The 20,525-nt window shown below is 39.0% G+C and overlaps 1 protein-coding gene and 1 long non-coding RNA gene across 5 annotated transcripts in view; one reads left to right on the forward strand and one right to left on the reverse strand.

Moving 5' to 3' along the window:
- LOC148371899 (zinc finger protein 516-like) overlaps positions 1 to 20,525 on the forward strand; it is a 69,117-nt gene that overhangs the window by 38,844 nt on the left and 9,748 nt on the right. For all 4 annotated transcript variants that reach the window (XM_088326516.1, XM_088326518.1, XM_088326519.1 and 1 more), the window contains 2 exons: positions 2,621 to 3,793; positions 15,528 to 15,632. In XM_088326516.1, coding sequence (XP_088182642.1) covers positions 2,621 to 3,793; positions 15,528 to 15,632 — 1,278 coding nt within the window. The remainder of the gene's footprint in view (positions 1 to 2,620; positions 3,794 to 15,527; positions 15,633 to 20,525) is intronic.
- On the reverse strand, positions 14,162 to 20,475 carry LOC148371900 (uncharacterized). Its single transcript, XR_015849498.1, has 3 exons — positions 20,319 to 20,475; positions 15,510 to 15,564; positions 14,162 to 15,442 (listed from the first exon to the last, which is right to left on the reverse strand). It is a non-coding gene; the product is annotated as an uncharacterized LOC148371900 (long non-coding RNA).

Consider the following 20,525-nt stretch of genomic DNA (forward strand, 5'->3'; position numbering starts at 1 on the left):
AGTGGTCTAGTTATTAGGTTTTGGTGCAGTCACTGCCACGACCCAGGTTTGATTCCCATTTCCTACAATGTTATGTGATTGCTGTCAGCGACATTTGACAGATCAATCATTGTAGTAATATATGCTGTGTTTAAAAGTGCAACGGTTATACACAAATAAATAATAACACCTATTGCAGTTTTTGTTGATAAATTGTATTAAAAAAAAAGTAGGCAAAAAATGTGCCAATAGCTGCATGTGTTAGTGTAAGTATCTTATTTTCCGCACTAAAAGGCGCACAGGATTATAAGGCTCACCCCCCAAAAATTGTCTTTTGTCATATAATATTCATATACAAAGTGCACTGGACTGACTAAAAGGTGCATGGAACTGCAACCTCCTTTTGTGTAACTGCTGCACATTTATGCACTTAGTGTATTTTAGTGCAAAGATTGACTCGACAATATTCGCAAAACATCGTGCGCAATGGGATTCGACCCGGGACTCTGCAGTGGGAGAACACTACTGATACAGAGGACATACAAAAAGACATTTTATTATATCTCTTTGTCACACTATTTTTACGGTGCTAGAAACTAATTGTAGATAATGGAAGTCTTATATAAGCACGAGGAGGGAAACAACATTTTGTTTCAAGTGATTATAAACAAACTTTACACAAATACAGTAAAACCTCACGTAGGAACACACATGTATAAATACTGTATGCATTTAGTATCTTTTCCACTGCATTTTGCGTTTGCATGCAGTAAGGCACACTTTTCAATTTTGGTCAATTTGAGTTTTTAGGCGCGCCTTATAGTCCGGAAAATACAGTACTCACAACTGCAAGGTGATTTTGGCAGTTGCAGAGGCTGATGTTCATCATCCCTACTTAAAGTCGTGATCAAAAATAGCAAAAACATTTCTTCAGGCACGATTGAGCTTTGAGCTGTTTCAGGTTTTCCTGTTACAGGAAACCCCCACCCCTTGTCTCCCAGTGTGTGAGCAACATTTTGATGTGTTCAATTTCGGCGTTCTTATGTTTATGTTTTGTTTTTTCAAGACTTCTGATTTAGCCTATTTTAGGACTCGTATAGTTATTTAGAATAGTCACTCAGATATTATAAAAACAATGTTTACTATCCACGATTGTACGTGAACAATATATAATATGTTTTCAGTTAATGATTGTATGCCCACGGACTAACAGTTTTTAACATGTGTAGTGCAGTGATGAAGAAATACACGACATCATGATTGCATCATTTTAAAAAATCTATCTGTTATACAAGTAATCATAAATCAATCGTTAATACTGGATGTTTTTCCTAATTTTTAATATATGTTGAGTTGATAGTTTTGTGGAAACTCAAAATTAGGAGAGAAGACATCAATGAATTTTGAACTTGCAAGGAAAGCAGGGGAGAGACCAAACTTCAGATAAGAAAGTCCAACCTATTCTAAAAGCTCTCACCTGAGCCCTTTCTTTTTATTCAAGCTCCTAGGTTACAGAAATAGAAGGGTGCGAAAATCAAAGAACATCAACATGATGGGGGATAGTGACCATGATGTAAACCATGCATAATAGTAAAATAAAAGGAACAAAATGGAGCAATAGCAGTCAAAATAATGAACCGGCATACTATGCAATCTTTTTTGCAGGTGTCCATTTAAAAAAACCCGGAATAAACTGTTTCCGGAAGTTTACTACGGCAGTGTGTCTTTTTGTTCATACCAGAGTTATATGCAATTACCTTTGTGTTTTAGCCTTCGACATTTTTAACATTTGTTAAATTAGAAAAATAATATATACATATACAGACATACATATATATACATATAGATATACACACATACATATCTAATTATATGTATATATATATATATATATATATATATATATATATATATATATATATATATATATATATATTTAGTTTTGTACATTACTTATTATTTTGTGGATTATAAGGACAAAACATATCTTCCATCTACCGTATGACACAATTCTTACCATTTCAAAAAATATTTTCTTGTTTAAGTAGAGACATAAGTTTATTTGAAGACAGCAGATAACTTTGTCTATTTAAGTGTTTTAATGACCAAATTGGTTCATCTGCAATATATAACAGATCTATCTTTCTTGAATAAGTAGAGAAATGGGTTTAAATTGTTGCCCTGATATGGTTGTTTTACGTCACAAATCAGTTGTGAATATGGTGAAATAATAAAAACGATAGTTTCATTATGTCTTGGCGTTATTTGATACAGTTATTAACTGATTTTAATTAACTAAGCCATGAATAAACTTGACAACTTGCCTCAGTAGATTTTCATTAAAAAAATGGTAGGATACCGCCGCCAAGTGGAGAAGCTATAAAACCTCACTCGAAATTACACTGAACCGTGTTCTGAGTAGTTTGAATTGAACTTTCTAAAATAAACTGAAGTTCAATAGTGTGTTCATAATAATGAACATAAATGAATTCCATGTTAATGGAATGTATGTTTATTTTGTTTATCAATGTTTTAACTCTCACTAATTAGTATTATATGTATCACTTTTTAAATTGAAACAGTGGATACTGGATTCCTCTTTTTTAATAATTAATCCTTGTTTTTCATTGCTGTGTTGCAGACACAAGGCCTTATATCTGCAGCATGTGTGACTTTGCCAGCAGTGAGTCTCAAACGTACCTGGCTCACGTCCGCGACAAGCATCCGGCTACTTCCCACGACCCAACCAGCCCCGTTTCTGGAGCCAGCCCGGTTCAAAATCCCAAATTGAAGAAAGTCCTATTGCAAGATCTGGAAAATATTCCCTCCCCCCCTGATCATCTTTCAACTTGCTCTTCTCCCTGTGAATCTGCATTGACCCCTGTGGATTTATGTATGAGGGCTGAGGGTCTCAGAGGCCAAGCTCCCCAAACCCTGGACAGGGAAATCCTCCTCAACCACAAATGTTCCTTCTGCTCCCATTCCACTCTTTATCCTGAGGTTCTGTGGATGCACCAGACTGTTGCCCACCGCATGACCAGCAGCAGCTCCAAATTGGCGCCTAAATGGGCTCTGAACAACACAACCAGGGGTTCAAGAGACTTGTACTCCAAAAGACGGACTGGACCACCGCCAGTTTTGGAAGGCAAGGAATGTCCACCGTTGCCACCATCTCTGTCTGCCCAACGCACGCGTGCCCCAGTCAATAAAGTCCTTAAAAAGAACAATACAGCTTCTTGTAAGGAGAGAGCACCATCCTCACTTTCATCAAAACCCTCCACGTCCAGTTCGCGATCTCATGCTGGTAGAGTCCAACAAATTCATCGTCCATTCTCTAACCCTAAAGTTGATAGCTCCTCTCAAAGGAGCCACCCGCCACCCACGAATGCCTCAAACCAAAACATCAACTCAACCACCGCTACGAAAAGGCCAGAACATTACATGTTGCCTCAGGAGGGACTTGGCTTCAAGCTTTCCAGCAAGTCCAGCTCACACGTGGGGTCCAACCCAGCTCGGGGAGACTCTCAAGTGTTCCACAGCCCCCAAGGACAGCGACAGTCAACTGGGCTAAACAGCATCCTCCGAGGCACTGCATTGGGGCCCTATGGAACTCCACCATCCTACGGAGGTATTCTTCACACTTCGTCATCAGCCTCCCGCCCCTCTGAAACTCGTTCGGATTTGAAGCGAATGCAAACACATGTCCCTGAAATGCCGCACCACATCCTCAACCTCTTGAAAAATTATAGTCCCCATGAACTAGCTGCGCTCTACCACCGATGGGGTGCTACTAATTCACTATTGGATCCCAGCGGTAAGAAATCTCTTTTGTTGTTGTATTTTAATCCATTTAAATCAGAATTCATCTTTATAAATTGCATGTTTTCTTCTGTTTTACCTAGGGATGTTCTATTTTACATTTTTCAGAAAGACGTACATTTTCAGATTTTGGCTAGTTACAAGTTTCCTGTTAAGTAGGGTTACTTTGATGCGCATGATATATTTGATCAGTACAGTAAAAAGAGAGATTTGATTTGTGACCCTGGCTGATGAGTTTATCGTTTAGAGGACACTACAAATAAGGAGCAAAGACATCAATGGATCTTGAACTTGCAAGAACAGGAAAAAAACAAACCCTCGGATTAGGAAATGGAACTTGCTCTAAAAGCTGTCCCCGAGCCGTTTCTTTTTGTTAAACCTCTTAAGTTACAAAAGTAGATCCACCCTAAGGGGTGTGGAAATCAAAGTACTGCAACATGATTGGCGAAGTGACAATGATGATCATAGTATTCAAAACAACAAACAACATTTTGGTTAATAACTGTGCTGTCAATTTTTTTTTATTACATTTATTACATGTGTTAGGCAAATAACCAAAGTAGTACTTAAAATTAGAGGGGTTTGGTGGGGGGTGGTCTAAGGCCCTTATGGCCCACCCATAGAGACAGGTGTGTAAGCACAGACGAATCACATTGGTGTGCTCAAACATGCTTTGGGTAATGGTGCATTCAGGCGACTTTGGGAACTTGTAAACGCAATTGACCTCAAAACTAAAAAAAAACCGCAGTACTTAGTTCATGCTTGTTCAGAACAGGGGTCTCCAACACGGTGCCCACGGGCATCAGTTAGCCCCCTCAGAACAGCCCTTGGACAGCATCTGAAAGTAGCTTACCAGTGATATTTTTTGTGATTTTCCTAGTAAATTTGATTTCTAAATGGAATGATGTTTTAGCGGTTGACTAAGCCTATTCTAACTCAAGTTCTAATAATCACAACCTGGTAATGACCTAGTAGCAACATAGTAATAACATGAGAATTTGTCATTTTGGACATGCTGATCAAACTCATGCTTGACATTCAAAAGCAATATATTTTATTGTGCGCCCTACTTTAATTCGCAAAACACAATGTCCATAATTATTTAATTTAAAAAAAAGAAAGAATAAACATATGCTTGTTGAAAACCGAAAGTGGCAATTGTTCACCAAAACGGAAATCTAATGCGACCATTGGAGTGTTTTATTCACGCACAAAGACTCGCTTCAAAATAAAGCAGCCTTAGACTAAAATATAAGTATCTAGTCAAGATGTTTTGCTGTAGTTGTTTGAAATTGAAGGAGCGGTAGATTTTTCTTTTAAGTCATTGGTTGGCCATTTTAAGGTGAGAAAGGTGTGGTTGTATAGAAAGATGGATTGATAAATATATTGATACTTTATTCATCCCTGTAGGGAAATTCAAATTTCCAGCAGAATACCCATGTTAAAAAATAAAAAATAAGAGCTATAGAATAAATGAATACCCAACATAACATGTAGAATAAAGAGCATTTAATGTTCTAAAAAAATAGACACTGTAATATAAATAAAGCAAAATATGCAAATGTGAGGTTGGGGTTTAATGTGGGCTTTTACACCTACGGGTAGAGTTAAAGAGCCTCATGGCACGAGGGAGAAATTATCTCCTCAGTCTGTCCAAGGAACAAGACAGTGACAGCAGTCTGTCACTGAAGCTACTCTTCTGTCTGGAGATAATGCTGTGTAGTGGATGTAGTGAATGTATGCGAGTATGCAGCTCCCCTGTATAATAATATCACGCCCATCCCACTTCGTGGCACGTTGATACCCACTGCAGCCGCTTAGTGGCGCTACTAGTCAAGTAAAATTCTTCCTTTGAGCACTTGCAGTCAGACAAGACATGACATTACCTTTACTTTTTTTGGGGGTGCGCAGTGAGTCTTGCTGAAAAACGGATAAGGGCTTAGCTACACTAGTTACATGAGTTTCTTTATCAACACTATGGGGCAGTGTGTGTGTTTTTTTTTTTTTTTTTTGCACCAAGATACATGTTGTATTAAGCAGTGAAATGAAATGATCTGCATTTATATAGCGCTTTTCAAGTCAATGAAGACTTCCCAAAGCGCTTTACAATGTGCTTCACATTTACCCATTCACACACACACTCACACACCAATAGCAGCCGTGCAGCCATGCAAGGCGCCAACCTGCTTATTGGGGGCATTAGGGGTTCAGTGTCTTACCCAAGGACACTTTGAAATGTAAGACGGAGGAGTCGGGATTCAAACTGCAATCTCTTGATCCCAAGACGAATGCTCCACCTCCTGAGCTTTTTTCTAGTTTTAATCTATCATTTTGCTTGCCTTTATAGGAAACTTGTATGCGAAATCTTTTTTTTTTGTTAAATTCCAAGAATTTTTTAAGAATAATAAAGATCGAGAAAATTATGTGCCAGATTCTTACTTTAATTTATATACATCATTTTTGGCAGTGCAATTTTAAACAGCTTCATCAAAAAAATAATCTCTGAAAAATACCGTATTTTCCGCACTATAAGGCGCACCGGGTTATAGGGCGCACCCCGAAAAAATAGTTTTTGGTCCTATTTTTGACATACATAAGGCGCTACAATGGGAACGTCGACAAAACAGTCAGATAGTTCAGTCAAACTTATTACCCCCTTAACATTCCGAAAGCTTGCAAAGACGCAAATACGTGTCGAGAACACCAGCGGATGCGGTGTCCGTACGATGTCACTCAAATGCATCGTTCCATCATTCGGAAGGTTAAAGTCTTGGGATTCAAGAAATGACAACCATTCCTTAGTTTCTATTTTCTTTTTCGCTCGCAATTTTACTGTGCATATGACAATAAACACTTGGAATTGAGTTTAATTTAAAAATAGACACTCCATTCCATCCATTATCTGCACCGCTTATCACAAGAACATCGAGTTCAGTCTGAAACAAGATACAGGGATAATATATAGCCGGAGTAGCTCACCGAAGTCGTTGTGTTCATAATAATGTGCAGCCAATGTCCTCTTGTATCCGTGAGTGTAGTAAATCCAGGAGAATAAATTATTTACAAATACAGTATAGTAAAAAATGCTTTCTGTATGCCGTCAACCACGTGCTATACACCTTCATCTTTTTCGGCCAATTGCAGGCTTTGTTTTGCCGTTTAAGCCAATGCCAGCCTGTAAATGATAAAAAGGATCCGCCTCTCGACCTTCGAATAACTTTAGCCAATAGTGATCGATTCAACTGATGATTGACACATCTTTTTTGGCCAATTGCAGGCTTTGCTTTGCCGTTTAAGCCAATGCCAGCCTGTAAATGATAAAAAGGATCCGCCCCTTGACCTCCGAATAACTTTAGCCAATAGTGATTGATTCAAATGATGATTGACACATTGGTTAGCCAATGAAACGCCGGTAAATAAATCCCAGCATACACCGCGGACTACTTGGCGTTCGGGGAAAAATCTAGTCGGCGGCTGCAAGTTAGTTGGAAGACTTTGCGACTTAATGTTGATCCATAAATAAGGCACACTGTATTATAAGGCGCATGGTCAGCTTTTGAAAAAAATAAAGGCTTTTAGGTGCGCCTTATAGTGCGGAAAATATGGTACTGTGCTACCTCACTAGCAGATTTGTGCATGAATAAAACTTGCATGAACAGACCCTCATCGTGGAAAATGTGTAAATCGAAAGGAGAGCGCATACTACCATAATGACAATAATTTTGCGAATGTTCATCTGTAAACAAAAATAATGTGGTGAAACGAAGCAGAAATATTTAAGGCAGATTTCTATTTATTGGCATTATCTTGTGATTTGGAAAAAATATTTTACACAGTTGGATTCTATGGATTGTCCTTGATGTTACGAAGCCATTTAAAGAAGTTGTAGACAGCAAGGGTACGTTACGGTGTGGTACGCCGTCTTTTTAGTTTTCAGGTATCTTTCAGACTGATGTTTCTCTGATCAGTATATTGTCAAATGGTCATTATATCTTGAATTTCATGATAGATGTGGCTTTCGAGTTTGACAACCCTTAGTATAAGCGGAAAATAAAGCGTGTGTTCTTTCATTTTCTGCAGCCTGGTGGTTGCGGACAATTTTTATGTTATGTACTGTATGTCAGTGAAAAAACTCGCAAGAACCGGTCAGGTCTGTGAGGCATGCCCGTGTGTCCTGCTCGACTCTTCCAGAAAGCTGTCACAAACGGTTTAGGTCAGGGTTCTGCCTGATGAGAGACTCGCAGAGATGTAAATGGTGAAGCCAAAAACAGGGCACCGGGAAACATAAGAGGTAAAATGGAGAGAGAGAGCGAAAGATGAGACAGAATAATTACCCCACCAGCTGCTTTGGAAATGGTCATTACGGAACATCAACATTATTTTCGCATTTTCATCCTGTGTCTCTAAGGTCAAGTGGGGCTGTGTGGAGCTAGGGGTCAAAGACAACAGCCCCTAAAGCAGAACCATGACATCACTGTCACCCGTCCAGGCGCATTACGTCACCATCCGCCTTAGCCCTTTGAGTCACATGCTATAAAGTGACCTTTTTTGAGCGGCCAAGTCGTTCTCTCTTTTCCTGTGCAACGTGCGAGCGCGGATGTTCGGGTTCGCTCGCTTTCGCATCCGGCTCTGTCTTGCCTTTCATGAATGCATCAATGAGAAGGCCTGGCAGCTCCGAGTCCGAGTAAAGTAACCAGAGGCCAGCCGGCAGTCAGGGTGCCAGAGAAGCTCTCTGTCATGCCCAGCCTCCCCCACCACTACCACTTCACCCCCTGCCCTTAATCTTTCTTGCCCCCATCCAACCCCTTCTCACATGTACTGTAAATATACAGAAATCCGCACAAAAACTGGAACTAGGAATGGCTTACTGAAGCTCAACATATTTCCCAATCTATTTTCCAGTCATTGGTCTTGTGGTCACGAAGAAGAATCTATGATGGTTTAATATAGAGGTATCAAAATCAAATGTGTGGCAAAATAAAAATCAGATTGTGGTTTCCCCACAAACCTATTTGGACCTGAACTTGACGTGTGGTAACTCAGTTTTTCATGAATATTTTTTGTCTTTCAACAACTCATCCGTACATATGTGCGCAATCACTTTCAAGCTTTGGCTCCACGAGCTGGCGTAGTGGTGTGAACTCAACAATATTTTTTTTTACTTAGCTTACAATTGACTCCACAATGCTGACGGGAACGTAACCAAATCTGGGAGTTGCATTGGAATACACCAGGTCTATGATATATAAAAAATTATGAATTATAACGGATGTCTATACGTCCAAATAATGTACATTAGGGCTGCAACTAACGATTCATTTCATAATCGATGAATCCGTTGATTTATTTTTTCCAATAATCTGATATCCCAAAAGGATTTTTAATTTCCTCCTCTTTATTCAAACATTGAATTTTTGAATCGATAGATAAGTTGTGCACAAAACAACAGAATATTAGGTTATATAAAAAATAAATTCAAGTGTCTGTGAATTAACTTAACAATTAACATATATATATATATATATATATATATATATATATATATATATATATATATAGAACATATACATAAAACTGTATGTTATACAGCTGCAAATATGTAAGATACCTTTTTCTTACCACCTTATATTTAGATCAGATTATATTTGAACTTATCACACAAAACAAAAAAAGAGCAATACATTTCAATTTATGTGTTGCAATATTTTTTAATCCACAAAAAAAATGATATCCAAAATGTGAACAAGCCCAAAATGTTGCCAACAAATTTGTATTTTTGGGGTTGAATCTTGAAATATGATAAACATTCCCAATATGAAAATGGCATATGCTAAAGAATGTGCCCCTCGTGTAGAGTTAAACATGTCATTATTATTATTTTTTCTTTTTACTTTATTGATTTTATTTAACTATTTTCAGATTTTTTTCAATATTTAGGATTTAAAAATTGTTAAGAGAACTTTTTATAAAAACAGTATTGGTGCTCACTGCAGGACTAAAGGGATATTACAACTCCCATCGTCACAACGGAATAGTATGCAGACTTGTTTGCCTTGATTTAACGTACTTGGCTCATAAATCACGTGATACAACGAATAAATGATCTTATTAGTTGCTAATGCCTTTAATCATCAATTTTAGATAGATAGAGATAGATAGATAGATACTTTATCCATCCCTGCAGGGAAATTCACATTTCCAGCAGCATCCCTTCGCTGAAAACAATACAATAATAAAGCAAAAAGAATACAATATACAAATATGTGACGTGCTAATACCCACTGTAGCGTGTTGTATAGAGTATTTAAATAGTGCTACATAAAATACACACTGCAATAAAAGTACAGTAATATGCAATGTAGGGGGTGTGGTTTAATGTGGGCCTTTACACCGCCGGGTGAAGTTAAAGTCAAGTCAAGTCATTTTTATTTGTATAGCCCTTAATCACAATTAGTCTCTAAGGGCTTCACAAGGTATTACATATAAGAAGTTTAGGTTATTCGTATGCTATAGAGTAGAAGTGAGTTTTAAGCCTAGATTTAAACATTTCCACCGAGGTTGCAGATCGGATCTCAGGGGGAAGAGCATTCCACAACACCGGTGCCCGGATGGAGAACGCTCTCGACCCAGCGGAACACTTCTTTGCTCTTGGGATCACCAGTAGACCGGCGCTCTCGGAACGAAGGCTTCGGGCCGGGACATAGGGGGAGATCAGATCTGAAAGATATGAGGGGGAAAGTCCATGTATGATTTTGTATAGTAGTAGGAGATCCTTAAAATCGCATCTTAGGCTAACAGGGAGCCAATACTTTTTTGTCCTTGTTAAAAGCCTCGTTGCAGCATTTTGTACCAGCTGAAGACTCTTGAGTCTGGTCATCGGAAGACCGGAAAGTAGTGCATTACAGTAGTCGAGACGGGAGGTAACAAACGCGTGAATTATGATTTCCGCATCCGACTGAGAAAGTATAGGACGAATTTTAGCAATGTTACGGAGATGGAAGAAAGCAGTTCTAGTAATTTTCTTCACATGTGTTTGAAAGGACAGATCGGGGTCGAAAATGACACCTAAATTTTTAAGTGAGTCGCTCTGTGTGATGTGGAATTGTCTAAGTTCACAGCGGTTTTAGAGAATAAGTCACGGGACTTAGATGGACCAATAACTAACATTTCAGTCTTTTCAGAGTTAAGACGCAGGAAATTGAGTGACATCCACTCTTTTATTTCAGTGAGGCCGGCCTCCAAATTTCCACAGTTTAGTGTGGCAGATTCCTCCATCGGAGATAGAGTTTAGTGTCATCTGCGTAGCAATGGAAACTGATATTATACTTGCGAATAATATCACCTAGTGGAAGCATATAAATGCTGAAGAGAAGGGGGCCAAGCACTGAACCCTGCGGAACACCATAAGTAACACTAAATGGCTCAGATGTCAATTCGCCATATTTAACGCAGTGTGTCCTATCTGAGAGGTAGGATCTGAACCATAATAGGAAGTTTCCTGAGAGACCAATCCATTTTTCCAACCGTTCTAGCAAGATATTATGGTCCACTGTGTCAAATGCAGCACTAAGGTCCAGCAGCAGCAAAAGTGATGATGCGCCCGAGTCCATTGCCCGTAGGAGATCATTGGTTACCTTAATCAGAGCTGTCTCAGTAGAGTGGTTAGCCCTGATTGCATTGATTCAAAGAGATTGTTCTCGGACATGAAATCATTCAGCTGCTGTGCCACTACTTTTTCAAGTATTTTAGAAAGAAACGGTAGGTTTGACACAGGTCTATAATTACATAAGTTTTCTGGATCAAGGTTTGGTCGTTTCAGTGTGGGTTTAATGACGGCGGACTTAAAAGCAGCTGGAACTACACCTGAGGGAAGTGATATGTTTAAAATATTTAGAACTGAGGGTGCAAGAACACCAAAGAGACCTTTAATAAGTGAACCTGGAAGCGGGTCGAACTGGCAAGTCGTCGGTTTGGCCGTATTCACCATCTGTTTAAGATTATCGAGTGACAGTTCACTAAAACGGGACAAAATCCCTGGACAGCCACCATGTCGTGCATCTATAGATTTGAGTGCTTTAGTATGTGTTGAATTAATACTGTCTTTAGCATTTTCTTCCTGTATGCTTTGGATCTTCTTAGTAAAGAAGACCATTATGTCGTGGGCAGAATGAGTGGAGCTATCTGGGATAGTCTGTTGCCTTGTGAGCGATGCTACAGTGTCAAAAAGGACCTTGGGTTTGTTCTTTTGTGACGCAATCACCTTTGAAAGGTAGGCTGATTTTGCAGAGGCCAGGGCCGCTTTATACTTCAACAAACTATCACACCAGATTTGATGGAAAACTTCAAGCTTGGTAGCGCGCCATTTTCTTTCAGATTTCCTGCATTCTCGTTTAAGGGATCTAGTTTCATCATTAAACCAAGGTGTGCGTCTTTTAGGTCGTGGTTTATGCCGGATGGGCGCTACTGAATCCAGGGCACTGGTCAGGGTAGCGTTGAATTCATTTAGGAGTGATTCGATGGAGCCTATGTAGGAAGGAAAGGATGCAACTGCTCCTGGAAGAATATCGGAGAGCTCAGAAACTGTGCCCGTGCTTATATTGCGTCCAGTGAATCCTTCAGTTTTTTTGGTACTACATTTAGCTAGCACCTCAAATGTAACTAAATAATGATCCGAGATAACTGTAGTACACGATAGCACCGGCATGTTTAAGGTTGAAACTCCTCGAGTCAGAACCAAGTCGAGCGTGTTTCCATCTTTATGGGTTGGCAAATCAACCAGTTGATTAAAACCAAATGCATCAATTATAGACTGGAACTCAACAGTGAGTGAACTGAGTGGGGAGTTCATATGAATGTTAAAGTCCCCCATGATTATAATTTTGTCTGAATAGGTTACTAGTTCAGACAAAAGTTCAGCAAATTCGTCTAAGAAAGTTGTGTATGGTCTTGGTGCGCGATAGATAGTTATCACATAAATTGACAATGGAGAGGACCTCATAACAAGAGCCTCGAACGACTTGTGATTATTAGAGGTAGGAGGAGTAAATTTGAGCGTTTTAACGAGCCTCATGGCATGAGGAAGAAAAGATCTCTTCAGTCTGTGGTACAAGACAGTGACAGCAGTCTGTCGCTGAAGCTGCTCTTCTGTCTGGATATAATGCTGTGTAGTGGATGTGATGAATTGTCCATGATTGACTGCAGCTTTTTCAGTGCCCGTCTCTCAGCCACTGTTTTAATCAATTTTATTGATTTGTTGTTGCAGCCCTAATGTACATAGCATTTTTTTTATAGTTTGTGGTTGGCTCCCAAATAAAATAACCTAAATCACAGCACTATGCTATTTTGAACATTTATATGTTCTTACAACCTGGGGAAAATATGAGCTCCCAAGTTTTTATCTTTCAATGTTGTCTTTGATTGAAAATACAAAAGAAAAAAACAACATGTACATAATATGTAACTGCATGCAACGACGGTTAAAACTGCAAGTCATTGTTTGACGCTCAATTTTCTCTTGTGCTTCTCTCGCCCTTGTCATGCGGGCCACATAAAGAAAAAGTATGGCTTTGACACATGTGGGGGGGATTTTATAAGGTTTATTGTTCTCTATTCTTTATCAATTATCCATTATCCGTTACCGGTCAAGTCATAATACGCTACAAAGCCAAGGGGCCGAGACATTTGCTCGTGATCTATAACCTAGCCAACTGAAGCAAGTAATATTCAGTTGTTGTCAACTTTTGCTGCATATGTAAAGATGGTCAACGTGTGTCTTGGTCTTGGCCTGTGCTGTCCCGTGTTTGCGCAGTATATACAAGTCTTCAAAGATACTGTATACACACGTGGGCACACACCTGACAAGTGACACACGGGCAGCGAAGCGGGCACATCACAGCCGGGTCCTTTTAATTGCATGTAATTTATGCGGTGTGTGTGTCTGGCTGTCAGCCTGTGAGATGATGCCGTGTGACAGCAGCAGTCCAGCCCCTGCAGCTAGCCTCTCATAATGACACATTAGACATACTAATGATGCCTGCGCTTGTCCACTACTCATGCTGCCTACCTAGCTCCACCATTGCAGCCTCGCTTGTGCGCCAATGTGGACACTAGTGACCTCTGTGACTTTGTTTGGCCTCGAACACAACACGATTTGGGAGGAACCAAGGTTGACAGAAAGTAATTTTAACAACATGCGGTTTATTTTAATATTGAATAAAAAAGGGTGAAAATTCTGTATCATTGACTATTTTCTTTGAAATTCCTCAGATTAAGATAGTGAAGAGTCATCCATATGACACCAAGTTAACCCACCAAAGAATGACCAGGACCACAGGGCACCAGTTATTGAGGCTTTAATTTCATTCTTCGGAATGTGAAAACTGAAACAATACAATCCAGTGCATTTAGAACATGTGCCAATACGTTAGCATAACCAATGTGCATAAATCTTGCATCTATCGGAACTAATAGGAAATATAGTTGTATAAACATCAAACCTTTTTAAGGCATTGTCTTGTTAATCTGCGACTGGAAGTAGTATTATGTCATTATAGCTTTTAAGTATAGGCTCTAATAATACAAAATATTTGTGTAAAACACTTTTTAACCCTTTAACATTCCGCCAGCCCGTCCACTGTTTATGAACAAACAGGTTTCTGGACGATGGCACTAACTACTGCAATACGTCATGCCACATATCATTGAAAAGCTTAAACTTCATTTCAAGACATACTCATAATAGAAACATGATCAGTCTGAAACAGGATACCCGAAAACTATAAAGAAATGTACCCATAAGTCCCCTGGGTAGTCATCTGATGAATTGATATTCTGTAAACATGGAGGAATTACACCCAGGATCGCACAGTGAATCCAAGCATGCAAAATATTTATTCATAACATCGCCGGCAGATAATAAAACAAATTCTGCCTAAAAGTATTTCTGCAATGTTGGACGTTCCTTGTTGCCAGGTAATTTTCATTTAGAAATAAACAGATATATGAAATTATTTTCAACATGGCCGTTAGCATCAGCTTCTTACTTTTAGTATTTTCATACTACCCCAACAAATAGAAACCAAAAAAGAACACCACAAGAACGAGCATGTCGCCACTTTCCCATTCCCTCTACGTTTGTTCCACCCTGGACAGCTTTTGTTTTGGTCCATGTTGTCATCCGGTGACATCACAGCTATAGAAGATATGAGGTCAAACTGTCAACTTTGAGAATAAATTTCTCGAGATCCATGGGATATTTTGGAACATATCGGCATTATTTGTGTGGAAAAAAACTATACTTCTGTTGCTTATTGAAAACAAAAAGGTATTTTCTAATCCCTTAAACCAATGCCCAGCCTCAAATATTTTATGTGAAATAAGTTTATTCTGTTTTGATTACCAGGTACCTGTAAAGGAGAGTCCAAGGAATACTAGTATATTATTTCGAATATGATTGCATACCATTTTTTGTTGTTTTGACTATTACATCATTGTCTCTGTTGGCCAATCATGTTGGTGTTTTTTGCACTCTTCAGGGCAAATCTGCTTTTGTAACTTAGGAGATGTAGTATATTGATAGGGTTCAGGGGAGGGCCTTTTAAACAGGATGGACTTTTTTAATTGAAGGCTTCTCTCCCTTTCCTCCCTGCAAGTTCAAAATTCATTGATGTCTTCTCTCCTTAATTTGAGCAGCTACTAAACTTTGAACTTACCAATGTTTGTCTCTTCAGGGATGCTGAGGTCGCTCATGAGACAGGGGCAACATTTCTGTCACGAGTGTGGGAAGAGTTTCAGTCAGCCCAGCCATCTTCGCACTCACATGAGGTCCCATACAGGTAAATAACACTTCATAAGAACACTCACTAATTACCATACCTTTATTCCCATTTCTAATATTGTATTTATTCTGTTCACCCTCCAGAGAAAGGTTTAGTTATGCTTTTCAATATCCGGTTTAACTGTGATAACTTTTGGTTCAAAGGGACATGGTCTAGTATTTAGCAGTCTGAGAATTAAAAACACATTCATTAAAAATACACTAATGTTTTGAATAATAGTCAAAAATACAGGGACTATCGTACAAACATACATTGTTTATCTACTAGCTTAAGACACATTTATTTTACATAACACAAGGATCATCACGAGCAGGGGTCTTCAATGTGGAGTGTATTATTTAGTGCCGACTACTGGTAAAAAAATATTAGCTTATAAAAACAACACCCTATCTATTTGAATAGTAAGCGAAAATACATGGACATTCATTCATTCATTATCCGTACCGCTTAACCTTAGTAGGGTCACGGGGGTGCTGGAGCCCATCTCAGCTATCTTTGGGCAGTGGGCAGGGGACACCCTGAACTGGTTGCCAGCCAGTTGCAGGGCACACAGGGACAGTCAACTTACTCGTTCATTCACACCCAGGGACAATTTGGACCAACCAGTTAACCGGACATGCATGTTTTTGGAATGTGGGAGGAAACCGGAGTGCCCGGAGGAAACCCACGCAAGCACGGGGAGAACATGCAAACTCCACACAGGAGGTTCGATCTCATGACTCTAGAACTGTGCCGCACACGCGCTAACCAATGCGCCGCCCTAAATCATAGACAGATACAGTAAAATCCGGACTGTAAGACGCACCTGACTATAAGCCGCACCCAGTACATTTTTAAAGGAAAACCATTTTGTACATACATAAGTCGCACCTGACTATAAGCCTAATGTGCCCACATTGATACATGAGGTATTCACAAAGAAAGACGGTACACAGAAAGCATTTTAAAAATATGTGGTACTTAACCCCTTACATTCCGAGGGCCCGCCGGTGGGCCGTCCGATTAATAAACAAATATGTGTCTGAATTATGTCACCAATCGCTGAAATATGTCATGCCACATATTATTGAAAAGCGTAAACTCTTGGGATTTAGGATATGATGATTATTTTAAAATATCCTCATCACAGAAACATCATGATCCGTCTGAAACAAGATACCAGAAAAGTAAAAAGCCGAGATATCTCACCAATACGTCTTCAACTTCTTTGAATGTCTGCAAAAATGGCTTCGAAGCATCAAGGACAATCCTTAGAATCCAACCGTGTAAAATACTTAATCCGAAACACACAGTAACGCCCACAGATAAATAGGAATCTGCCTTAAAAATGTCTGCTTTGTTGGCCATTGCTTCTGGTAACCCGTTTGTTTCGCCACATTTACAAATTAACAGACATGTGCAATTATTCCCAATATGGTAGTTAGCCCTACTCTTCCAATTGACACCTTTTCTATGATGAGAGTCTGTTCATGCTTGTTTTAGTCATGCACAAAGCGCGAAGTTACATTAAACTTTGGTCTTCCTCGACACATATATTCCACCGGTCTTACTCTTACCTATACTGCTCAGGCGCCTAGAAAAATTGATAAATTGGCCGCATTGTTGCATAAGCCGCAGGTCTGAAAGCTTGTTACAAAAGTCGTGGCTTATATTGTGAATTTTACGGTATGTATAAACGTACTTTATAAAATACTTGTAATTTGTATTTATTTTACATAACATGAGGCTCACCCAAAGGGAGCGGACATGATTTTCTGCCATCTTGCTGCGATTAATATCCCCCAAAATCCCAAAGAAATTTAAAGGGTGGGAAAAGAAATTAGAAGAAAAAAGGGCCGTTTGGGTTCGTGCTTTGTAGCACTTCCATTTGGTTCCAGTACACAATGCAGCAACCTTTAGTGGCCAAATAATCTACAACTTCCCTTCAAACAGACATTGTATATAGCTGAACTTTTTTTTTAAGTATCTCCTATTTTGTAGTTACCATATTTATTTGTGTATAATGCGCATGATTTTTTTAACCTATTTGGTATATTAGTTTAGATTTTGACCTGTTAAAAGTGCTAAATAACAAAACTATCTTATATCACGCACAATGAAAAAGGAAGATTTTCCGATGCAGACAAAAAAAAAACCAGCTAATAATAAACCTTAAAATACAATATTATTTAGTCCTTTATTCCCCAAATGATAATTAGTCCTCTCATAGTACAAGTTCAGTCATAGTCGTGACACCTGTGCACACAGATCACCTCAGCTATTTATCTACTTTCCAGACATAACGTGAGTTATAGAGAATATATGCATGGAAGGATTCATGCTCAACAATATTTCATTGTCGGACATTCTAGCGCGTTGCCGTATAAATCAAAGTAGATCTTTTTTGTTGAGCTGAGTGTGACAGCCAGTCTGTGAGTACTTCCTTGCCCTGGGCTGGGCAGCTGTCGCTATTTTTTAAACGGAAACATGTTTTCTCTGGATACTGACCTGTGACAAATTGTATACATTATTAATCTCGTGTCAATTACAGAGACGCAATCTCGCATTCCGATGAAAACGCACCATCATTTATTAACGGCAGTCTCTTTAGCCCATTTGCATGTGTTCAACTGTTATTTATTAAAGTAAATTTACGTGTGTTGGATCCGCATGTATGGTTTTAGTTTTTCTATTTTACTACCATATTTTCGGAGCTATAAGGCACACTTCCAAAAAATAGTACTGAAAATGCATAATTAAAAAAGGAAAACCATGTATAAGGCGCACTGAAGTATAAGTCGCGTTTTGGTGGGAAAAGTATTTGCCAAAATCCAGCACCAAAAACATAGATGTCATCTTGAAAGGCAATTTGAAATGAAATGGAGAACAGGCTGAATAGGTTAGCATTGTTAGATTATTAAATTTAGCAATGACGTAATATATTAAGAGTTATTCAGATAACTAGCATAAATAACGTGCTTACCAAACCATCATTTTCACTCCAAATCACTGAATCCAATGAAATTTTCATCTTCGGTGTACACATTAGATGATCTGCCGTTCGTCTCCTCCTTCCGCTTCTAAGTCAAACTCATCGTCACATTTTCGCCAGTTTCTTACAAGTTTCTTGTAAACTGAAAACTCCCTGCTCGATTTCTGTTTTCAACTGCATAGATCATCACAATTTGCACCTGCAGAATTGCAGAATACCGTTCTCGTTTGGATGCCATTTTGTTCAGCCTTCTCATTTGTTTTTATGAATTACTGGTGTTGTGGCGAAAAATGTCCCCCAGCGTAAAATAAACATTTATTAAACCATGGGGTATTAAAGAAATTATTTTAAATTATATGGCAGCACGGCGGCGCAGTGGTTAGCGCTTGTGCGGCACAGTTCATGTCATGGGAACCTGTCGTGGGTTCAAATCCAGCTCCAGACTTCCTGTGCGGAGTTTGTATGTTCTCCCCGTGCTTGCGTGGGTTTCCTCCGGGCACTCCGGTTTCCTCCCACGTTCCAAAAACATGCATTTCAGGTGAATTGGCCGGTCCAAATTGTCCCTAGGTGTGAATGAGCGAATGAGTTGTCTGTCCCTGTGTGCCCTGCGATTGGCTGGCAACCAGTTCAGGGTGTCCCCTGCCCACTGCCCGGAGATGGCTGGGATGGGCTCCAGCCCCCCCGCGACCCTAATGAGGATAAGCGGTACGGCTGATGAGATGAGATGAGATGAGATTTTAAATTATAGTTCATGTATTTTTTTGTTTATCATTCAAATCAAAATAGGTATTTTAAAGATTTTTTTTACCACTAGGAGGCGCCAAATAATACACACTGTTGCTTTAAAGTGACAATTAGTATTAAGTCGCCATCGAAGATCGCTGTATCATAAAATGGAGCGTGTCACACTTCAGAAGCCCATAGGATACAATTTTGCAAAAGGATACTTCCACATTTTTTGCACGTTTTTTTCAATGAAAGTTTTTTTACCACTTAAACACAAAATAATGCACAATGTCCCTTTAACAACAAACTAAACAGCATTGTCAACTTTCTTTTTTTCCATTTGAATTTTATTTCTGTGCAGAAAATTCGGTGCATTCCTACTTATTATATTACGAAGATCATGCTGCAGATTTTTGACAAAAATACTAATAATATTAGTACTTTGTGAATACTTATTCTTTGCTCATTTTTTTCTTCGTATTCTCTTTTTCACCACCTTGCAAAAGTATTACTAAAAGATTCACTGTAGACCCTAAATTGTATGCATAAATGTGAGCGTTTATTTCTTTTATATAGTGTCAAGTTAGGTCCCAATCGTTTTTTTTTTTATTATTGCATCGTCAGCTTGGATAAGCTTTTGCTCACTCACAAGCCACATTAAGGAAGTAAAAAAAAAATGAGTTTGAGAATCTACTGCAAATCTTTGCTACATTTATGATATCACTACTAGCACGTGGACACTACTGTGGAAAGATCTAGAACTTTATTTTTCCCTTCTGCTTTTAAACCTTTTTCCCCCATATTATTAACTTGTGATATTAATTCTGCCTCTTATCGCTTATCTATACATTGGCTATTTATTATTTTTGTTTGCCTCCCCAGTTCTGCCGTTTATTCTCTCTCTATCCATCTAGCTATCATTCTGTCATTCATCCCCCTCTGTCTATCGATCCTTTTCTTTCTATCGGGCTGTCATTTTTAGTTACCTTTCTTGTAACGCAAATTCATCTTCCTCTTCGCTTGTATATTTTTCTTTTGCCGCATGCCTATATCCTTTCCTCCCGTTGCCTCCTACTCCCTCATCGCTAGCTCTCCTTTTCCCTCTTCTGTCACGTCACGTCACGTCCATCATGTGAGCTTGCAGTGATAAAATCAGACAGTGAGATAAGTAGCTACTTTATAGAGAGTGTGAA

The sequence above is a fragment of the Urocampus carinirostris genome, chromosome 2 (genome assembly GCF_059441175.1).
Source record: "Urocampus carinirostris isolate Australia breed hairy pipefish chromosome 2, RoL_Ucar_1.0, whole genome shotgun sequence".
Classification (NCBI taxonomy): Eukaryota; Metazoa; Chordata; class Actinopteri; order Syngnathiformes; family Syngnathidae; genus Urocampus; species Urocampus carinirostris.